Source organism: Lygodium microphyllum, chromosome 25 (assembly GCF_053477565.2).
Source record: "Lygodium microphyllum isolate KBCC chromosome 25, Lygodium_microphyllum_v1.1.10, whole genome shotgun sequence".
NCBI classification, from domain to species: Eukaryota; Viridiplantae; Streptophyta; class Polypodiopsida; order Schizaeales; family Lygodiaceae; genus Lygodium; species Lygodium microphyllum.
In genome coordinates, this window is record NC_141159.1 from 130,326,014 (window position 1) to 130,345,237 (window position 19,224).

The 19,224-nt window shown below is 47.7% G+C and overlaps 1 protein-coding gene across 1 annotated transcript in view; it reads left to right on the top strand.

Annotated features, from left to right (window-relative positions):
• The window catches only part of LOC148014751 (uncharacterized), a 285,635-nt gene that overhangs the window by 121,597 nt on the left and 144,814 nt on the right, over positions 1 to 19,224 (top strand). The window contains exons 14-15 of the mRNA XM_087666600.1: positions 7,476 to 7,790; positions 15,696 to 16,004. Coding sequence (XP_087522726.1) covers positions 7,476 to 7,790; positions 15,696 to 16,004 — 624 coding nt within the window. The remainder of the gene's footprint in view (positions 1 to 7,475; positions 7,791 to 15,695; positions 16,005 to 19,224) is intronic.

The following is a 19,224-nucleotide window of genomic DNA, read 5'->3' on the forward strand; positions in this document are numbered from 1 at the left end:
CACTCCAACACGGTAAGTTCCCGTAAGTGTGTGTCATAAGCACATACAAAATAATACCATAAGTCTGGGGGAAAAAACCTCTCCTACTGAGAGTGAAAAGTACCCCACTGTCCTATTGATCACTGACACTCCTATGTGAGCGTAGGCGTAAGTGAGGCATGAGTGAAATACCCAACAAACCCCCCTGGAGTGAAGAGTGATCAAGAGTACAAGGATCATCAGCCACAAGGAGATTAAATGGTAGGATAATAGACAAGGCTGATATCACTTGCATGTAGCCTCTCTCTGACAAAGTGATAATGTATCTCAATGTGTTTCAGAGCTTTCACTCAACCGGCACGTCGCGCTACTTGCCCCCCCACCCCGACTATGCACCATCTGATTGGTCGCCCGTCCGATCGCGCCACCCGTCCGTTTGTTTCACCCGCTGTTCGACGGTTGCGCTATCCGTTTGTCTCGCCTGCTGTCGGACGGTCGCGCCAGCCGACTGGTCGCGGCTGCTGTCCAACTGTCCTTCACACTGTCCGACTAATCGGGGCCGTCCTAGCACTGATCGCGCCTCCCTGTTCTGTTCGCGCGCCCTCGCCAAGTTGTGCGACGGCCGCCTATCGGCCGTTTTCCCTCCCAGAGTGCCGCCTTGACGGGAGGCCTGGCCCGCGAGCAGTCTACAACACCACCGCCATTGAAAACAGAAACCCCCCCCCCCCCCCCCCCCCCCCCCCTTCTTTCCCCTTCCCCTCCAGTTGCTCCCTCCCCCTGTAGCAACTCCCCATTCAGTAGCATAGTAGTGCGATAGGTAGGTTCTCCCAGAAGGCACGGGCAATGGAAACCTTTGGTCAGACGCCGGCGTACTCATCGAGTGTCCCCTAGTCGAACACCTTGCACGTAGTCCTCTTTGAGGAGTAGCTCTTAGCCGTCCGAGCTAAGGAGTTGGAGTTAATGGAAACAACAATCTATGGTCAGGTAGTAGGACATTCCCCAACCAGGGCCTAGCTTCCGGACTGGCTCCACTCCACACTAAGCATCGGCTCGGCGCAGATCATGGAGGCGGTCCTGTTGGGCCAAGGGATCTTCATGGTCCGCCTCAGTTCGGCAAACGCAGATCGTGAGCTACTCGCCAGTTTACCTTATGCATCCACGAAGGGGGTCATATACATGGTCCCTTGGTACAGTGGCTTCACAGTGGAAGCGTTTGCACTCCACAACCTGTTTCTTTGGCACCCAGTCACCCTCCTCTTCCCCGGCCTAGCAATTGAGTACCCCCAGTTAGTGGAAGACTTCGGGAGGCTCTTCGGCACTGTCCTTCCCGTGTCCTTCGCGGATGCAGTGACAGCGGCAGGGGTCCCAAAGGTACGGGTGGCAGTGAAGGAGGTCAAGGATATCCCATAGTTCCTAGAGATTAAGGCAGGTGGACATTCCTTTAGGCAGCAAGTCATTGTGACGGGGCAACCAAGGCAGTTCTTGCGCTGCCACGACTTTGGGCATCAGGCAGCAGTTTGTACACGGTTTGGAGCCAAGGCGGCTCCGCCCACAGGTCCGCAGGTGGACGCTGATGGTTTCACAAGGGTCTAGAGGCGACAGAGAGGGAGACGGCAAGGGGGGGTGTAGCCAGCCCCTCAGGCCCAGCCTCGTTAGCAGGGTGATGGCGGACGAGCCCCCCCCCTTTCGGCAGAGCACCCCACAGCCCCCCCCTGCACGCCCCACCTGGCAGGACGGATCCCCCCCATTTTCTCCACATGAGCCACAGACTGCCTCGCTGGAGCCCCCACAAGCCCCTCACCCACCCCTCCCCCCCCACATCCCATCCCCCCCCTCCCTCCACTGACCACGGCCCACAGCCCCCCCTTGTCAGGGCTACCACCCCCTCCCCACACCCACCATGCATCTCTAGCCATCCCACCATAGCGCGATCCACTCCACCCCCATCACCCCTCCTACCGAGCACTCCCCCTAACCCGCACCTAGGTCAGGTGAGCCCCCCCAGACCCACTCCCCCTCCTCCCATAGGAGGAGATGAGCCACACACACCTACCTCCTCTGCACACCAGCAGTCCCCCCCTGTCCACATAGCTACTAGCTCATCTGCCCCTGCCATCCGCCATACTTTCCCGAGACAGGCACAGCTGCTGCTACAAAAGTTTTTTCGTAGTGGCCCGTGGTCTTGCCTGCGAGTTGTGGAGCATGGAGAGTTTCCATTACCTCTAGAGGTGGGGATCTTCGTGGTTCGTAAGTCAAGGAGGGGCAAGGTCCACCTACTAGCACCACCGGATGGACCAAACTACGCTTTCTTTTTTCAGTCATCCTTCTTAGAAGAGTGGACGACTACACAGATTGTGGAGGAATTGAAGAGTCATGTGGCAAATCACATCTCCCAGTGGGTGGATGGGAGATGAAGGACTAGCAGTGTTTGCACAACAGTGGCTAGGTTAGTGTCCCAGACATGTATCTTGAATGTTGTGCCTGCTTCGTAGGAACCACCTCTTCCAGAAATTTATTCTAGAATAAAAGGATAAATTTTTTGAAAAAACACCTTATTGATGATGGATTGTCACTGACGACAGGCAGGAGTTAGGGGGGTGACATGGCTGACATGAGGATAGTCGGACTGGATGTCGTAGAGACGAGCTGGCGGGTGTCAGAGCTATGGCGAGCTAGCACAGTGGCGAGCAAGCAGCACAAAGGACCAATCTATAGAGGTGTCGCAGCTTGCAAGGCTGCTGACAGGTGGGGCAGCTGACGTCTGTCACGTCTCCTGTGCTGCCCGTCAGCAGCCTTGCTAGCTGTTAGTCACGTCTGTTAGTCATGTCTCCTGTGCCGCCCATCACACCTGTTAGTCACGTCTGATGCTTCGGGACGGGCAGACTGGACTGGTGGGGCAGCTGACGTCTGGCGCTTTAGATTGTGACTAAGAGGTGTGACGTCTGGCGGGTGGCGTGACGTCTGGCGCTTCAGATTGTGACTGACGGGGCAGCTAACATGGCGTGCAGCACAGGGGCGGACAGGAGGCAATCTAGCGTGTGGCGCAAGAAGCAAGTCGAGCTACTGCAAGTCGTGGCGAATCTGACGGGGCAGATTTGAACAGAGCCAGAAGCTCCCACAGACTGAGTGGAGCGGAGGAGAACTTGAGCTTCAGTTGAACAGAGCGAATGCTGCTCTGATACCAAATGTGAGAAGAAGGTAGGATTGAAGCTCGGCACAGAAATCAATAGACAGCGTGAGAGTGAAGCACGACACCCAATGCAATAAACTGAAAGAGTGTAGTCTTGAAAGTACAAGGTACAACCCTTAAACCTTAGGGTTGTAGGGGGTGTTCACACCCGAACACGGTAAGTGCTCGTAAGTGTGTGTCATAAGCACATACGAAATAATGCCATAAGTCTAGGGGAAAAAACCTCTCCTAGCGAGAGTAAAAAGTGTTCCAGTGTCCTACTAATCACCGACACTCCTATGTGAGTGTAGGCGTAAGTGAGGCATGAGTGAGATACCCAACACTGTAGACATATAGCATGTAAAGAGAGCATGTATATGTGAATATCCCACTATGTCAAAAGTCATGCTCAATTGCATAACCAAAAGCTCTCTGTAACATCAAGTGTCAATGAAGTTACTCCCACTAGAAGGAAAATCAGATGCAGAATGAGCAAGCAAAGCTTAGATTCATCAAGTACATAGCATACGACATCCAACATCCAATGGTATACATCCGGAGCATCTGAGTCAAAGTAGTTGGCAAAGCATCCATTGTAGCATTCAAGCAGGTGACTGACAATGAAAGTCAAGTGTCCAAAGCTCAATAGTAACCCATATGCAAGTCACTGACGAAGCCCAATGTCCATCAAGCATAGCCAAGTTAGGTAGCATCCATAGCAAACATAAACATCCAAGAGGATTGCCCAAGTATCATCCAATGATAATAGGCATAAATTGTCTCAAAGAATGCTTGCTGTAGGCAAATGACAGACAATGTCATTCAAAATGAGCTTCAATCATTGCTCAAAGGCATTCTGGAACCATGACATAGCATGTGACATCAAGCATAAGCATTGGTATATCACCCCGAATAGTCGGTAAGCACCTGAGAAGCAATAGGCATGTATTCCACTGACCACATGAGCTTCAGCCCTGCTGATTACCGCAACCAAATCAGTGTCAAAACTGAGCAAGGACAATGCTCAGATCAGCTCTAAAATGATCTCAAAGCATAGGCATATCATCCCCAAACATAATAGCACCACATAGACATGAATAAGTATCACCCAGCATAACCATGAGCATTAAACATCCAAGATAGGGAGGGGGTCTGCCCTATTATTACATCCTGTTAACTGTATAAGCAGAGTCAATAGCTGAAGGATAACCCTCCAATTGAGTGCTCAAGTAGCAAAGGCCAATGCCAAGGGGTATTCCTAAGGTATAGAGGACCTCTCAAATGCTAGAGGGGCTGCCAATGATGAAGCTGTAAATGATGACAATGATTGCTTTCAGGGCCTGCCCACACTGGCGCAGTCAGCACAGACTTGAGATGAAGGGCTGGTCCACGTTTTGCATGATAATACTGGTTGGGGAGGCACCACCTACAGTGTATAGATGTGTGGATAACTAATACACGCTACAGGTAGCGTTAGTGTAACTAATACATGGGCGGCTAGGCACAAGTGCCTATACCCGCAACATTTTTTAGGCTTGGAGAGAGAGAGACTGAGGGTCATTCCAACCTTATGCAAGTTGAGAAAGAAAGAAAGAAAGAAAGATCTATTAATGTCTCTAAAAGGCCAAAGTGGCCTATGAGACCATAACCAATACAATTGGTATCATCATCTTTCATCAGAGAAGAAGAGATAAAATTTATGTGTAGGTCTACATGGTAGATTGGAATGAGAAATATGGAAACTGAAAAAGCTGAAATAACTAAGTTTAAAATGATTAAAAAGAGTGTTGAGTATCTCCCCCTCAGTCTATGGAATCCACAAAGACTCTGCAAACTACCTTCAACCGAGTCAGCGCGCCATCTGCCTCTGTAACAAGCAATCATGATGCAAATGTGATGCATATGGGCACGCCTATGTTGCCGAGTAGGTACTCTAGGGCATCGAGCTTTGCGTAACGTTGTAGCTTTGTCAATTGTGATGCCTTCTGCTGATGCTATACCTCGACAATGCCTATTAGTAGGAGATGTAATGTTTGGAGTGAGAGCGGCTAGGGGTTCAGCTACGTTGAAGAAGTTTGTAACTGCTCTTTGGAGGAGTGGATGACGCTGGGGTCGCCTCCTATCCCGTAACAATAATGCTCTGCATCACTGGAGCTCCAATAAGAAAAGGCCCAAACATGTTTGGTCCTCATAGTCCATCATCCGTCTTAGTGGTCCAAAGCCCTCCTTAAAGAGGCAATGATAGTGGCCTCAGATGTCATAGTATACAGTACATCTACAAATGTAGTGCTCCTCCACTTCTGACTCCCATCCACAAAGCTGGCACATCCTCTCATTGGCTGCAATATGGCTCCATTGACCTATCTCAATCATCAGCTGATGCGATGAGGTGTGAATTTGACCAATAGCAACTCGAAGTCCGTGGGAAAGTTGAGCATCCATGTATCTTGGCCTCACTATGAAACCGTCATGAGAAAATTGCAAGAAGTGACATTGGTATTGTGCCGTTTTCATTCCTAATGGGAAAGGGGGCTTGGACCAAGTCTTTTTAGTCTCCACTCTAGTGATGTCTTCTCTAATCACACTATTCAGCTCTGCATGACTGAGGCTCAAAATAGGGTAGTTGAGGCTGTAATCGAATGGTGGCAGTCTATTTGTACTCATGCCATGTAAGTTCACCCACGTGCTCATATGTGCATACTGTTTATCTCCCTCTACTGAAAGCTGTTTTGAAGACTCCAGAGCTAGTCTAGGATATCGGTCTTTAGGGAGCTGCCATATCCTCTAGAGGAAAGTAATTGTTTGGAATACTGCCTCAACTACCATGGCTGTAGTGCCCAATTCTGGCCGGATGATCTCTTGTGGTACTGAGGCTTTTTCCCTTATCTTAATTTCTGAAATTAACGCTAGTGAGCCCATTACATAGTCCACCACACTGGCCCCTTTTTTTGATGTTCCAACAATGAGAAATCATTGAAACAACACTAATGGGACCTGTTTTGAGAGAGAGGCTCATGCATTCCTTTACCACTAGCAGCCCGAGCAACACACTTGACCAACAGCAGGTATTATATAGCTAGTGTGCAGGTGCGGTTACTCAGGTGGCTGCATCCAGAGTGCAGGGGGTGACAGCAAGAGGTGCTTATATAGCATCCTTCAAAGCATTCCAGGTGGCTGATTTGCCACCTGTTGTCATGCTAGAATGACACCTCTAGGGCTGCCGCTCCATCACTAATGTTGGGCTCTGTTGTTGCTGGGGAAAAACTGAGTGTCATGATAGCAGTGTCTGAAGATAAAATGGTGGGGACTGCACTGGAGATCTTGAAGAGAGTGAAAGACCAGCTAGTGTCAATTGGATCAAGTTTTCTCCTGCATTCTACTAGCACAGGAACTTTTTGGGTGGCTTGAGTTTTAGAGTGCAGTTGTTTGGGAATATTTGCAATTTTTTTGGGGGAGTGGGGGGGAGGAAGGAGTTTGTGTGCAAAGAAGATTGAGGAGGGAATGATTAGAAAGGAAAGGAGATTGACAGAGTCTGCAAGAGGAGAGTGAGTATGGAGAGGGAGAGAAAGGAGTAAGAAGGATGAGGGCCTGCACAGGGTGGGAAAATGTGTTGAGGGAGGGCTGGCTGCATTGTTAGTGAAGGGCAAAAGGCGGGGGAACAACACACCAGGAGGGCAAGGCTGTGCTGATAAGGGGAGGAGCAGGCAGAACAGGAGAAGGAAAGCAAGAAGGAAGGTGCACTCTGGAGCAGTAGGCTCCACAGGCAGCACGTGGGGAATGAGAGAAGAACCTACTTGGGCAGAGGGGAGTTAAGAAACAGAAGGCAAAGCTGAATGAAGGGGAGGGCGGGGCAGGTAGCACACTGATGGCAGCAGCCCCAGAGCACAGCGAATATAGTCAGTCATGTAATCCAAGCAGGCCAAACTTACTTTGGCAGGCTACCGTGCTTTCAACACCTTGTTTCACAGCTGAACATTCTGAGTCAGGGGTTCAAACTAAATGCCAACCATTTATTTGGAGATATTTGACAGTAATTTAGTTTCTTTAGAAAATAATTTTGCACATATTATTCTTAGAAAAGTGGGGTCAGGGGACGGATTGCACCACATAATATTGCAGGTTTCCCTTATTTCTTTCTAGCAAATGTTGATCATTCAAGATTGTGGCTTGTGATCTTTCTCAAGCACAGATATTGATGGCTCACTTTTTCCTTTTGATCAATTGCAAGAAAATGCATTGGGTTTGATGGTTTTTCAAGTTACCTCAAGTGTTTTCTGGTTATAACAGATATTCTAACTTAGAAATTGACAGTTTGTTATGTTAGCAGGACCTGTGTCTTTTGAAATGTCTAAAGTTTCTGGACAAGGATTGCAAGGAGGAATTTCAGGGATCCCCACTGACTTTGATATCATTTTGGTTGATCAATATGGAAACAGGAGTCCAGCAGGTCTTTTCAGATGTGATGTGACAATCCTTCCAAATCTGACCGTGTCTGTAGATGTCACAGAAAAAGAATCTGGAGTCCTTTCAGTGAGCTATACAATCACACTAGCTCGCTCATACTCAATCCATATCATTTTGGAGAGTGAGGCAGCACAATGGCCAATAAAGGGAAGTCCATTTACAATCACCATAAATCCTGGTAAGTTCTATTTTCTTGATAAAGTTACCACCTCCAATGAAGATCATATGGTCTATATATAATCCGAACATTGCTACAATGTTGCAGCCATATGCTACATGAGCTTTCATACCAAATCTTTTGTAAGTTAACCCAATATAAGGCTTTGTTACCATCATATAAATTGCAGCATTGCAAAATTATTATTTGTTTTTTTTAATTGCACTTTGACACTAAGCACAAGGCTGGTTTTGGCACAAGTGAGGGAGAGAAAAGGGTGGACAATCAGAGTTACTCTCGACAGATGTGATTGCTGGGTTACAATGCAGTTGGTGTGGTGCACGTACAGATTAGTGAATTGTGGGAAACCAGCATGTTCCCTAGTTGACGGCACCAATGGCTTTGGCAGAGGGACTTATTTTTGGGGGGGTGGGGTGTGACTGACACGTGACCAAGCCATGCAAGTGGCTTGAACTTAGCTGAGGATCTCATGGTGGGTGAGACATGTATGGTGCAATATTAGGACTGACATGGAGACAGGTGAAGGAGGCTCAAGTGTTGACAGAGTGAGGTAGGTGGCAGACAAGGAGGTGAGCAAACAAGGTAGGTGACAAGAGATAGCTTTCGGAGGACACAAACATATGCAAGGAGAGGATGAAGAGTTGGGGAAAGTACGATGTCAGGTATTGCAGCAAAGGAAACATGAGTGTAGGAGATCAAAGATCTGGTGCTAGTTTCAAGGCTGCTAGTTTTGATGATTTCTGCAGTTACATAGTAAAGAAAAGAGTTTGAGAAGCAAATGAAGATTGTTTTAATGATTTCCACAGCTACACAGTAAACAAAAAAGTTTGAGAACCAGAGAATGATAGTTTTAATTATTTCTACAGCTATACAGTAAACAAAGAAGTTTGAGAAGCAAATCAGGTAGAGTCAGGTGAGAGCTTGAAGATTCAGCTTCATCATGTTTGAGATCACATCTACCTTAACTCAGGTTCTTCGCTATGCATCTGCTTGTAGCTGAGAGAAACTCTATGTAGATGAACTTCCCAAGGTTGAAAAAGAATTATGAGAAACAGCTCAAGTAGAGGAGCAAGTGCAATCCCTAAGAATCAACCAATTGTTGGCTAGACATGGCTTTCCTAAGCACAATTCTGGGAGAATGTAAGAGAAAGATAGAAATATACCAGATATGATTTCGAAAGGTGGAAAATGATTAGACTATCACATAACGACTATTTCAAAATAGCAGACATTTGTGAGGCCATGTAAATATGCATATGGGATTTTTTGTGAAAAATTGAGGTGCCTAAATAATGTACTAGAAGGTCTACTCATATTTGATATATTGAATCCTAGTGCCTACAGTGTCACCACCACAGAAATCGTACTTAAGGAAATCATCCTCTTATCAAATGTGGATAGAGATATCAGATGTAGTCATGCTTTGACATCCACTATAGAGACTCTCTCCAAGATTTTTTTTGCAAGTGAAATGTGGCTAATTATATTACTCAAAAAAACTGATTACAGCGGAGTGCTCATGCTCAATAGACTAGCTGGAGCTGATGCAGAGTCACAAATACATCATGTATACAAGCCTCTCAAGGCGGTCTGGGGGGATGGGGGCAAGAAGCCATGGAGGGGGGGTGTATCGCCATTTGGGGCTGCATGTTTGCATCATGAAAAACAAGTCCTAGCCGCCCCAAGTATGCATGAAGTGACAACGGAGCTCTTGACAAGCCCTGGACTCACCCTGCACCTACTCTGTCAAGAATCGCGTGGTGGGGGGACTTGCTTGAGCTGCTACGCCAAACACACACTGTATACACAAGAGAAAGCTCACTCAAGAACACAAGAAGAGAGATGGAGGCCAAAACGTTTTCTTGCTGGTTTCCTCTTCTTCTTCCACACACAATACAATGTACATAAAGTATAGATAAGATACAACATAAAGAAAAATGGCTTACTAAGTCAAACAGTGCATAACCGACTACACTAATTGATTGGCACTATGTCTTTGCCAGCTGTAGGGAGGTGTAACAAACTAAATATAATAAGTGATAAGTCAGTGGCCATGTGAGTATCATAATGACCACCAACGTGCTAAGTGTAGATGTGCGGACTTATCTAGCCAGGCAGTCCATCATCAATGTCCGCACGTGTTGAGCTTGCCATCTCAATATACTTCCAATGGCTGCAAAGGGTGTGGATGATGGAGGTCCAAAGCTGTGCTAAGATCGCCTGTACTGAAAGTCTCTCTCCGCCGAAAGCCTCCTGACACTGCGCCTTCCAGATATGCCATCCAGTAAGACTCCCTATGATCTCCCATACCTCAGAGCGGTCTGCTCTGGGCTCGAGTACTTGGCGGATGGGTAGAGCCTCCAAACCAACCACTGTGCACGACCTTGCCTCGATCATGAATATTTTGTCCCGCATCTCGGTGTCATACAGAAGGTGACGGGCCTGGCTGACTGCTTGCTAGCAGAAAGCTCCCCGTGAGATACATCCAAGGTTGGGTGCTATACGGTGAAGGATGCACCATGCTCCTCTCCACAGGAGTTGCGCCACCTCGCAAGACCAAAGGCAGTGCTTTAGGGTTTCCAGGAGCTGTTGTGTGCAACACTTATAACCTCCCTCGTGCTTTTGGGCAAGCCAACTTCCCATCGCCAAGCCTCCATGTGCCACCAGCCATAAGAAATACGATACCCTCCTCGGCCTCTAGCTATCCCATACGCGGCGCTAGAAAGTCTGTCAGAACGGCTCCGTGAGGTTGTACTCCGCCCTAGTGCCTACTATGTGACGGCACCCAATCCATATCCTCCTGCATCAATACGTGTCTACCAATCCTGGCAGTGTGCTCCAGGAATTGCGGTGGCCTCTTGGTGACCGTAGTGGCCAAATTGAGCAGTTGGCAGACACCACATTATCCGATCACTGCCCAGTTCTCCTGGCACTTGATCCTCTAGCATCCGCCCTAGATACACGATCCTTTCGGATCCCTAACTCATTCTATAGGAGGGAGGAGGTGTCGAGACAGATAGAGCAAATCTGGACCAGAGAGTGGGTCAGGAGGGACAGGATAGCAGAGGAGGTTGCAGAGGTCCTAGCCGAGTCAAGCAGAATTTTCCAAGTGGCAGCCCTACAGGCCAGGCGGCAGTGCTGGGAGGAGGAGAGAGCACTCCGGCGGAACCTGGCAGCTACGCAGAGATTGTTGCAGGAGGCACCAGGGGACCCCATCCTCCTCGCACAGGAGGTGCGCGCGTGTGCAGCCATTGCTGGCCTAGAGGACAGGCACTGGGAGTTCTCTTTCCGCACTTCAGTAGCCTTTTGGGCGCAGAAGGGAGACACGATGTGCAGGGAGTTCTTCCAGGTGCACCAGCCCTGCACCATGGGAGAGCAAATACGCAGCCTTAGGGACCAGTATGGGAGGACCCGTTCTAGCCCTGATGAGGTGATGAAGATCGCCACCGACTATTACACACGCCTCTTGCAACAAGAGACAGCTTCAATTAGAGGATAGAGATGCAGACAACAGGTATGGGATCACATCCCATCCCTCGTCACATAGGAGACAGGATACGCCCTCCTAGTCCCCTTCACAAAGAAGGAACTAGAGGAGGCTTTTCATACACAGGATGGGCAAAAATGCCCCAGGGAGGATGGCCTCTCTAAGGCCTTCTTTACTATCTACTGGGAGGTGGTGAAGGATCCCCTACTGAGGGCTTTCCAGGAGATATTCACTTCAGGACAGATGCCAAGGAGGCTCTCGGCAGGCCTTATCAGTTTTCTCCCCAAAGGGGGAGACTGGTTGGAGCTATCCCAGTGGAGACCGATCACCTTATTGTTAGTGGCCTATAAGGCTCTGACAAAGATGATTGGTAGAAGATTATGCCATGTGGTCCAAACATCATTCATGACACACAGACAGGCTTTGTCTAAAATAGGAGCATCCTAGACAATGTATTTACATTCTTTGAGGCGACAAAGTGGGCTCAGCACAGTGGGCAAAGATTGACAGTACTACTATTGGACTTCGAGAAAGCCTACGATAGGGTCCGACATGGCTGCCCCTTGGCCCCATACCTGTTCCTACTCTTCGCAGAGGCGATGTCCCACTTCCTCAGGTCACGTGTGAGTGGACTACGCGGCCTTCGACTTCCAGTGAGAGATGAGACTGAGTTGTTAGACTCGGAGTATGTAGACGACACAGGACTCTACATAGAGGACGATGAGATGATGTTGGAAAGAATTAGGCTGGCTCTTGATGTGTTTTGTGTTGTAGCGGGTGCGAAAATCAACTGGCGAAAGTCACTCGAACTCCAGCACGGAGTGGGGAGTCCACTTGGGATTTAGATGGTTGAGCAGAGGGCAGACCGTCCGATACCTAGGGGTCCAGCTGGGACTTGATATCACTCCTGGCCAGCAGTTTCTTCCTATTCTAGATTCTATTAGGAGGAAACTAACCTACTAGAGCACGGTTTGCCTCTCACTAGCCGGTCGAGCCCTAGTGGTTAACTAGGCCATCCTAGCGACGGCCTCGTACATCGCCTCGTGTTGGTGTTTCTCCTCATCGTGCGTAGGGCAGCTTCGCTGCTTTGTGCGGAATTTCCTTTGGTCGGGGCTGATGGCTCCACAGACTCCAGGGCCAAGGTGGCGTGGGCAACCATCAAACGACATCGATCAAAGGGAGGGCTTGGGAACATAGACCCAGAATATCAGAGTATGGCCCTTTTGGGCAAGCTAGTTGACTGCGGTCTCACTCCAGGCGGGCAGACTTGGAAGGTCTCACTGTAGGAGGGCATTCAGGACTATAAACCGAGGCTTGGCGGGGAGTGGAGGCCGTCCCTGAGATGGATCTTCACTTCAGCCCAGATTACCCCGCCTAGATCACCTTTCCTGCGGAGCCTACTCTGCGTGTGGCAAGGCCTCTGTAAGGCCCTAATCCAGAGCCCCTGGGTTTCCAGGAGGAAATAGACTGTCAGCCGGTGATATGGAACCTCCAGGTCAAAGATAGGGAAGGGACACAGATAGGTGAGCGCCCCCACATCCAATGGGCTGGGAGGCCGGCCCGGCTCCTTCCATCAGGACATGGCGGGAGGTGTACAAAATGGCAGACGAGGAGGTGCTACAGCGAGTATCAGGGTGTACGAGAGGAGTGGAGTTAAGGAGAAGAGAGATAGATGCAGCAATACCTCCGGAGTGGCTTGCCCCCCCGATACGAGAGCTGATAGAGGTAGGGGAGGTATGGGCAGCCAGGTTCTCTCCAATAGGCATCCCTCTTCAGGTGGCAGATAGAGTGGGTGGCGCCTCCCAGTAGACCTTCTTTGCCGTTCAGGAGGGGGGATGTCTGGCCCTTGATAGAGGGCAACAGGATGAGGGGATTGCCACCCTTTCATGGAGGAGGATTCGAGTGGTGGGTCTTCAGGGGAAGACTTGGCGACTAGACCCCTATGTTTTCTGGATGGAGCTCAAGGAGTGGCGCCTTTGGATCTGGGAGGGTAGACCACTTGATGAGCTGGAGTGGATCCAGGAGAGTGGCTATGGCGGGTCTCTCCGATTGCCAAAAAGCCTCTCAGGTTCCTAGAATACACTACCAGGATTGGAAGACATGTACTGATGCAGGAGGATATGGACTGGGCGCCGTCACGTAGCAGGCACTGTGCGGAGCACAGCATCACGGAGTCCTTCCGATGGACCTTCTGGCACCGCCTATGGGATAGCTGGAGGCCGAGGAGGGTGTCGTATTTTTTATGGCTGGTGGCACATGGAGGTTTGGCAGTGGGAAGCTGGCTTGCCCAGATGCAAAAGGAGGGAGGTTGTAAGCGCTGCACACAGCAGCCTCTAGAAATCCCAAAGCACTGCCTTTGGTCTTGTGAGGAGGCACAGCTGGTGTGGAGAGGAGCATGCCGTATCGTTCGACGTATAGCCCCCAGCCTCAGGTATATTTCATGGGGAGCTTTCTGTTGGCAGGCAGTTAGCCAGGGCCATCACCTTCTGTATGAGGCCGGGATGCAGGACACGATTTTCATGATCGAGGCAGGGTCATGCGTAGTGGTTGGTCTGGAGGCTTTACCCATCGGATAGGTACTGGAGCACACAGCAGACCGCTCAGAGATATGAGAGATCATAGGGAGTCTTATTGGATGGCATATCTTGAAAGCGTGATGCCAGGTGGCCTTCGGCAGTGAGAGACTTTCAGCACTTGCGACCTTAGCAGAGCTATGGACCTCCATCATTCACTCCCTCCGCAGCCGATGGGATCAGGTGCAGAGCGAGTCCAGGGCTCGTCAGGAGCTCCGTGGTCACTTCATGTGTACCTGGGGCGGCCAAGGCCTATTTTTTGTGATGCAGGGAGGCAGTCCCGTTTGGCGATACACCCTTCCCCCATGGCTTCGGCTAGGACCTCTGCAACCTCCTCTGCGATCCAGTCCCTCCTGCTCCACTCTCTAGTCCAAATATGCTCAATCTTTCTTCACCTCCTCTCTCTTGTAGATTGAGTAAGGGATCCGATAGGATCGTGTACCTAGGGAAGATGGTGGGGGATCAAGTGTCAAGAGAACCGGGCCGGACAGAGTGGTGCCAGTCAACTGCCCTATCTAGCTCTGCAAGAGCATCCCCACTCTCCCACATCGAACCCTAAGGCCTTGAGGTTGTTGAAGTCTCCTCCAACAATCTGGGAGTCCACCTCTGGGAGTCCTGCTGCAATCTCCACCCAAAATCTACTGCGTGCCCTGACCTCAGTGGGGGCATAGACATTGAGGGTGAGCTCTCCACTAACTCACGAGTTGTGTCCGCAGAAGTGAGTTGAACCACGAAGATCCCTTGGCCCATGAGGATTGCCTCCGTGATTTGCGTTGTGCCAATGCGCAGTGTGGAGTGAAGCCAATCCCGTAGTTGGGCCCTCGATGGGGAGTGTCCAACGACCTGACCAAAGATCGTTGTTTCTTTCAACTCTAGCTCTGTGGCACGGACGGCTAAGAGTTGTTCCTCTCAAAGAGTATGATGCGCAAGGTGTTTGACTAGGGGGCACTCGCAGAATGCACCGGTGTCTGACCAGAGGTTCCCGTTGCGTGTTCCTGCTAAGAACCTACCTATCACGCTGTTGTGCTACCAGAGGGGGGAGATGCTGCAAGGGGAGGGAGCAATTGGAAGGGGCCGGGGGGGGGGGGGGGGGGGGGGGCGGGGGGGGTTTCCAAACGGGGCGAGTAGGTGGTGTGGGCAAGGAGGTGGGGGCGGAGGTGGCGCTGTGGGAGGTTGCAAGGGACGGCGTCAAGCAGGGGCGGAGGCAGCATCAAGCAAGGTGAGGGGTCACGCAGGGGCGCCGAGCAGGGGCGGAGGCAGATGGGGGAGTAGAGGGATAGAGGCGGGGGGAGCTAGCACGATTGGGGGGGGGGGGGGGGGGTTTGGAGCGCAGCGAACGCGACGGCAAGAGTCTACCCTCCTTTCTTCTTGTTTTTGTGGCTCAGGCTATTACACTGCTAGGTTGAGAAGGATAAAAGTCTTGTTTCATAGGTGGGACTACAGCACGTTTTTTTCACACAACCCTTTAGAGTAGCAGTATAGCCCACCAAATTGGTTGTTCACACACCTTTGTACTTGTGATGTATTTATGTAGTCTCTATAGGGTCCTTCATATTTTTTGTTTTACCTCAAGGGGCTCTTCTCCAAGGCGGTAATAATATATAATTTTTTTCCTTTGAGAAAAAAAAAGGTTAAATGCTACAAATGTTTTATATCAGTGTATGGATAACTATGTCTCTGTCTTCTAGTATTTACTTGCCATGTTTGGATGACCAAAGCTTATTAGCAGTTTAGGTGTTAATGTTGATCAACCTGTTGTGATGAAGCATTAAGTTCTTGTGCAAAAAAAGAGGTTTCATAAATCCAATAACTTAAATGTAAGAAAATGCTAATCTGTAATCCTAGGGCCAGTAGATATGAAGTACTCAAAAGTTGGGGGATTTGGGTTAACTCCATTAGCAAGAAAAAACATCTCAAATGATGTGGTGGCTTGTTTGAAAGATTCATATCAGAACCCAACTAAGGGAGATATAAGTCGCTTGAACATGATACTCTACACGAATTTTCCTGCGGATATTGAAAATTTCACATTCAATGGAATCAATGCATATGTTTCTTCATATATCCCAAGGTTTGGAGGATCATACACAATTGTAGTCTCATATAATAATGTTACTTTTCAGGGGATGCCTTACACTGTCAGCATCAGAAGTGGTAAGTTTATACCATTGTTCTGTCTTTTAAATTTTGATTCAGATTGTCTTTAAAGACATTGCAAATCATAACATTCTGTATTCAAGATCCATATCATGTTGTTATCTAACATTAAATGACATATGCATCTATAGAATGATTCTATAAATCTTGATTCATGTCCAGCTGTAATTTATTGTGAGACCATAGCCATTATATATGGTGTTTATATCTAGCTCAAATTTATCCATGCATTCAAGGGACCTTTGGAAGACTCCTAGCGTAATCTGATGCAACAGAAGCTTGCCAACAGGATTCCGTTGTTACCTCTGGTCAACTTCGTCTCTTTCTAGCTAAGGACCATTGTCAAATTAGCCTGCCCTAATTGATATGCATTTGCATTTCCTCCAATTCCCCACCTTATGTGAGACACTTACTCCAGTAATGAGCTCACTTGGAGTGCAATTCCCCACCTTATGTGAGACACTTACTCCAGTAATGAGCTCGCTTGAAGTGCAATTCTATTTTAATTTGTATATTTCCCCTCTTGTGCACCCCTCATCTTTGGTAGTGCGCTTTTAGTTAAAACTAGCAGAAACATTTAGCAATTTTGACAAAAGATCTTTATCCATGTATTCCACTAACTACATTCTGTCTAGACCTGATGCTGAAGTCTATAAATGTTAATATCTTGTATTCTCTTTCCCTTTTTTTTGTATGCACTTTGGAACTAAACAATATTCAAATGTGCAACTGACCATCTGGCACCATGCAAATCCAGATGCAGACCCAAAAAGAACAGTGAAAAGGCAACATGGCTTCTAGCTTGGAAATTTGAAAAGTGTTATCCACTGTCACATACACACAATGACATAATTTGTGTAAAGAATTTCAAGCCATGGAGCAGCCAAAAACCACCATTATTATAGTACCTTTCACTACTCTTACAAAATTCCAAGCCATTGATTTGAAATCCCACATTTGTCTAGCCACCAGGCAAGAAACAAAGAATGAAATGCAATATCTACACATGTAGCCCAGAAGACATATCGACCATGAGCAGTATTGCAGCCTCATACTATGTCGCCACTGTAGGAAGACCTCTAATAATAAATCTCAATTTTTATCTAGACAATGTATGATGCAGCTAGTAGCCAAACTTCTGACGACGGCCCATCTGTTCTTCAATTCAAATGGCACGAGTGACGTTATTTTTCACCTCCCAACCTCACCTAGAAGAGTGCTAGCTCCTCTCCCTAGTTCTGACTGCCAGCCGTCCGCTTCAGGTGAGTCCTACTATTCTTAGACTCACTTACTCTCTAGGCTTCCCTTGACCCCGTTCGGGTGCCCAAAGCCCCTTGACGATTATCCCTCGCGCCTGTCTCCCATAAGTTACATTTATTAATGTAACATTTCCTTCCCCTTAAGAATCGGTTTCGTCCTCGAAAACGATACGTGGAAGGTCCAACTGTAAATTGGAAAACCTTTTCCTTAAAGTACTTACTCGCTCCCATGTTGAGCTTTCTTCTGAACAATCTTTCCATTTGACCAAATATTCTTGATAAATAGTATTTCTTGTTCGTCTGTTACGAACATTTAATATTCTTTCTGGTTCATGTGGATTAGATTGGTCATCTAATAGCTCCTCAATGTTATCATTTAAGATTAGATTGTCCAAATAACCCAGCTTCTTCCTTAGCTTACTTACATGAAAAACTGGATGTGTTTTACTACCAGCAGGTAGTTGGAGCTTGTAAGCCTGTTCTCCCACCCTTTTAAGTATTATGAAAGGACCACAATATCTGGGTGAAAGCTTTGGACATCGTCCCGTTTTCATGATTTTAGTTTGTTCAGGCACCTTAAGATGGACCAATTCTCCTTCAAAGGAGATGTCTCTTCGGCGACGATCTGCACAAGCTCTAGCTCAATTTTGAGCTTTCTTAATATTTTCTTGAGCAAATTTTAACATACTATTCATATCCTCCAAAAAGTCCTTGACTCCTGAACCTTTTCCTTATGCAATCCTACTTCATGAGGAGCTCTGGGCTGAAACCCATACATTAACATAAATGGACTATATCCAATGGAAGAGTGCTTGGCACTATTATATGCAAACTCTGCTATCGGTAGATACTCTTCCCAATTAGTTTGCCTTTTACTTACATATGCCCTGGGCATATCTTCAAGGATTTGGTTAACCCTTTCAGTTTGCCCATCAATTTGCGGATGGTCTACCGTACTCATGCTAAGCTTAGTATCCAACTTCCTAAATACAGCACGCCAAAATTGACTATCAAATTTTCTATCTCGATCAGAGACTATATTTGCCGGAAGGCCATACAATCGGTATATGTTCTCTACAAACAATCTAGCCAATTCTGGTGTTTTAACATCAGAATTGGAATAAATCTAGCCATTTTGGTTGAAGTTGGAATAAACCTAGCCATTTTGGTTAACCTATCCACAATCACCCACACAAAGTCGTGCCCCCTCTGTGTTCTGGGTAATTTTCAATCTTTCAACTTTATTAACTTGGCATTTATTACATTTGACCACATAGTCAAGGATGTCCTTATTCATTCCAGGCCAATAGAACTGCCTTTTAATTAGACTATACGTCTTATTAACTCCTGGATGTCCCGCGCTAGGGGTATCATGACACTCAAAGAGTATCTGGCGCCTTATTTCTTCATCTTTCGGGACACATACCCTACCCTTGTAGAGTAAATAACCATTATCAATGGTAAAATTCTTCCACTTGAATCTAATTTGAGTAACCCCTGATGCTCCATTTCCTTGATGAACATCCTCAGATATTCCTTGCTCTGTGGAGGCTCTTCCATTTGGATCCCCATTATTTATTCCTTCCCATATGTTGGAATATGGTAGATCAACCTAGCATTTCCCTTTCAAAGATTCAAGTAAATCGAAAGTGAACTGAGTAAAACTCAATTCATTTATGATGAGCATTTTGCTGAGTGCATCAGCCACTATATTGTACTTCCTCTTTCTATACCTTATTTCGTAATCGAACTCTTAAAGGAGTTCGGCCCATTTGGCTTTACGCCCTTGTAGATCCGGTTGGTCATTAAGCCACTTAATGCTTTCATGATCCGACAAGATCAAAAGTTTGGCACCGTACAGATAGTGCCTCCATTTCTTCATTGCATGTACTATTGCATACAACTCCCTCTCATAAACAGAATAATTCCGGTCTAATTTCTTGCTTTCAAAAGCAACT